Below are 2,836 nucleotides of genomic sequence, written 5' to 3'. Positions count from 1 at the left end.
CACCTGCCTTTTCCGTTGAGATAAAATGAATTATAAGTTCTAGGATGACTTTGCATGTTTCAAGGTTTAAGTGAGTTTAATCTAAGACGAGCGTCTTGATCTGCGTTGGGCAAATCACCAAGAAATACATTCTCTCCAGTATGTCTGTTTTTATGTGATTATTGGGGTTTAAGGAGAAGGTTGATTGCAGAAGCTGCAACTCATTTGATTCAAAATGCTCCTGCAGATGTAGCTGACCAAAAAAAACTTCAATCCTTTAACCATTTGTGGCGTCTGAGGAGCGGAGCCGTGCAAAAGATCACTTATGGGCAAAGAGCAAAAAGGGCATCCCGTGCATGAGGAGCCTCTGGAATGAGAATAACTATGAAAAGAAGTAATTTTTCCTGGTTGTTAATAAAGCCTTTAAAATGTATRCCAACATCCTTTCTTCTGAAGTGATGGAAACATGGTTGTGTATACGTGTGTGTTTAACACTTGAGGGCAGTTATGGGTCCCGGTATGACATGAGGCTGCCAGATGATTTTCAAACTCRGGGCCGTGATGTTCTTATGTGTTACGTCTGTTTTTCTACAGTGATCTTAAAGTTCGAGCTCGTTACTGTCTTCACTGTGAATGTGAACGTGAGGTGCTCTCATGTGACCGTAATGAGTGTTGRCTGAATTCTCTCTTCCCCAAAGACCAGTCTGTGGAAAAGAGGCCTAATGTGATAAATTATGAAATTAGTCTTTTTAATTGGTATTGTTTGATTTGACGAGTACCGTGTGTTTTAATTACCCTGCTCATTTTCCAATTAAGCGGAGTGCATTGTTGCCTGTTGGGACTGTCAAAATGAACAATGCCCTGACAGACTTTTGGGAATCTATCTAGAGGTCTGTCATTAYCAAATCACTATTAAAAGAGTGAATGAGGGATTACATTAACTTGTTCAATACAGGGAAGACATTTCACTTCATGTTTGAGAAGCTTCCTCAGTTGAAAACCGCAAAGTTTGGAGTTAAAGTTGTAGAAATCATGATTCAGTCTTCAGACACCATCTATACTGTCATGCTCGGTGTGGACTTTGGATAAGAACCTTGGAAAATCAACTATGACTGAAGATCTATTTAGTAGTCATGAACACAAATACACTTGTTCAAAAAATATTTCTTCACACTTCGTTCTGAACACCTACATACATACATCCCTGCCACTTGGCGCTGCGCAGTGATGAATCAATTGTGGCAAATATTTTTGACAAACTGTCATTCTGTCTTGGCCGACAGACTATCCATTTTAACCACATCACTGCCACCAGCTTCAGAAGACCACCTCAGCCATTAATCATCAGGTCTCATTATTCCTATAAAACAAATCTTTACAAACAAGAAATAAGGAAGTTCTGAAATCTAAGAATGCTTTGTGAAATGATATTTGGTGACTGATTAACCCACAAAGAGTCTTCACTATCAAACACATTTTTCATAATTCRGATGTCTTTTACCATAAATAACTACTAAAGTCGCAGACCAGAGTTAATTAGGTACTATTCTCTATGCTGTCCTGTTTCTTGAAGCTATTTTTGCAAAATGCAGCAAAGTCAAATTAAAGTTGCGTAATGGCAAATGGATCTGATTTTTAAATAAGGTATCAATAGTCAATCCTTTACTAACTCATGTTTGGTCACAACATGCTTATGATTTCTGTGCTTTATTGTCAGTGGATAAACAATCATGACAACAACACTTTGGCTGATGGGAGAAATAAAAGGACAATCTTCCTTGTTAGCTCATCTCCATTAAAGATCAGTATCTCCATCTGATTCCTTTTCTTTCTTTCAACTTTGCCCCCATTTGTAATTTTAAACTTTGACTCAAGCTTTTAATGGTAACATTTCATGCCCTTTTTCACGAGTCAAAACAATTTCTGGATATCTTAATTAAAGGTCTGAGACACGCTTTAAATCACTGAGTTCAGTGAATGAAAGAAAATGGTGTGAAGTCAGTTATCTCCCTTAAAGCATCTGTCTATGAGCACACAATCGCAGGCCTTTAAACCACTCACTAGCAGCATATACTGTGTGGCTGTAGTACTGGAACAAACATGTAGCATAAGGCGCATGATGCTTTTATTCAGCTGAACCGCWGTCCGACCTCACCCCACCAACCTTCTCCCTCCATGCTTGTCATTTCTTAGGCTATCCACTCAGTTGCTTGGCATCATGAGGGCAAGCAGTTCATTTGCAGTCACTCAGATGGAACTCTGACCATATGGAACATCAGAGGCCAAGGCAAGCCAGTCCAGACAATCACACCGCACGGTAAGGAGAACAACACACACACACACACACACACACACACACACACACGCGCGCGCGCGTTTGTATAACTATCCTTGTTAGGACGTTGTATTGATTTTTTGTTCATTTCTGTAGCCTAAACCAGAAAATAACCTGTACATGTTTAACCCTTATGGGGTGCCGTTTGTAAAGTTACATAGTCAAAAATTACCACCTAAAATGGTAAGCTAAGCTAATATTTAAGTTAAATATTTAGGTAGCTAGTTAAATATTTGCAACCTAAATATTTAGGTAGCTAGCTGAATATTTAAGTTAAATTTTTAGGTAGCTAGCTAAATATTTAAGTTGCAACCTAAATATGTTGCAACCTAAATATTTAGGTAGCTAGCTAAATATTTTAGTTGCAACCTAAATATTTAGGTAGCTAGCTAAATATTTAAGTTGCAAGCTAAATATTTAAGTTGCAACCTAAATATTTAGGTAGCTAGCTAAATATTTTAGTTGCAACCTAAATATTTAGGTAGCTAGCTAAATATTTAAGATAAATATTTAGGTAGCTAG

The 2,836-nt window shown here is 37.7% G+C and overlaps 1 protein-coding gene across 4 annotated transcripts in view; it reads left to right on the top strand.

Annotated features, from left to right (window-relative positions):
• stxbp5a (syntaxin binding protein 5a (tomosyn)) overlaps positions 1 to 2,836 on the top strand; it is a 138,104-nt gene that overhangs the window by 98,428 nt on the left and 36,840 nt on the right. For all 4 annotated transcript variants that reach the window (XM_014011575.1, XM_014011574.1, XM_014011573.1 and 1 more), the window contains one exon: positions 2,173 to 2,296. In XM_014011575.1, the coding sequence (XP_013867029.1) occupies positions 2,173 to 2,296 (124 nt within the window). The remainder of the gene's footprint in view (positions 1 to 2,172; positions 2,297 to 2,836) is intronic.

This window comes from Austrofundulus limnaeus, unplaced genomic scaffold, assembly GCF_001266775.1.
Source record: "Austrofundulus limnaeus strain Quisiro unplaced genomic scaffold, Austrofundulus_limnaeus-1.0 Scaffold82, whole genome shotgun sequence".
In the NCBI taxonomy this organism is placed as follows: domain Eukaryota; kingdom Metazoa; phylum Chordata; class Actinopteri; order Cyprinodontiformes; family Rivulidae; genus Austrofundulus; species Austrofundulus limnaeus.
This window is presented reverse-complemented; position numbering and strand designations above follow the sequence as displayed.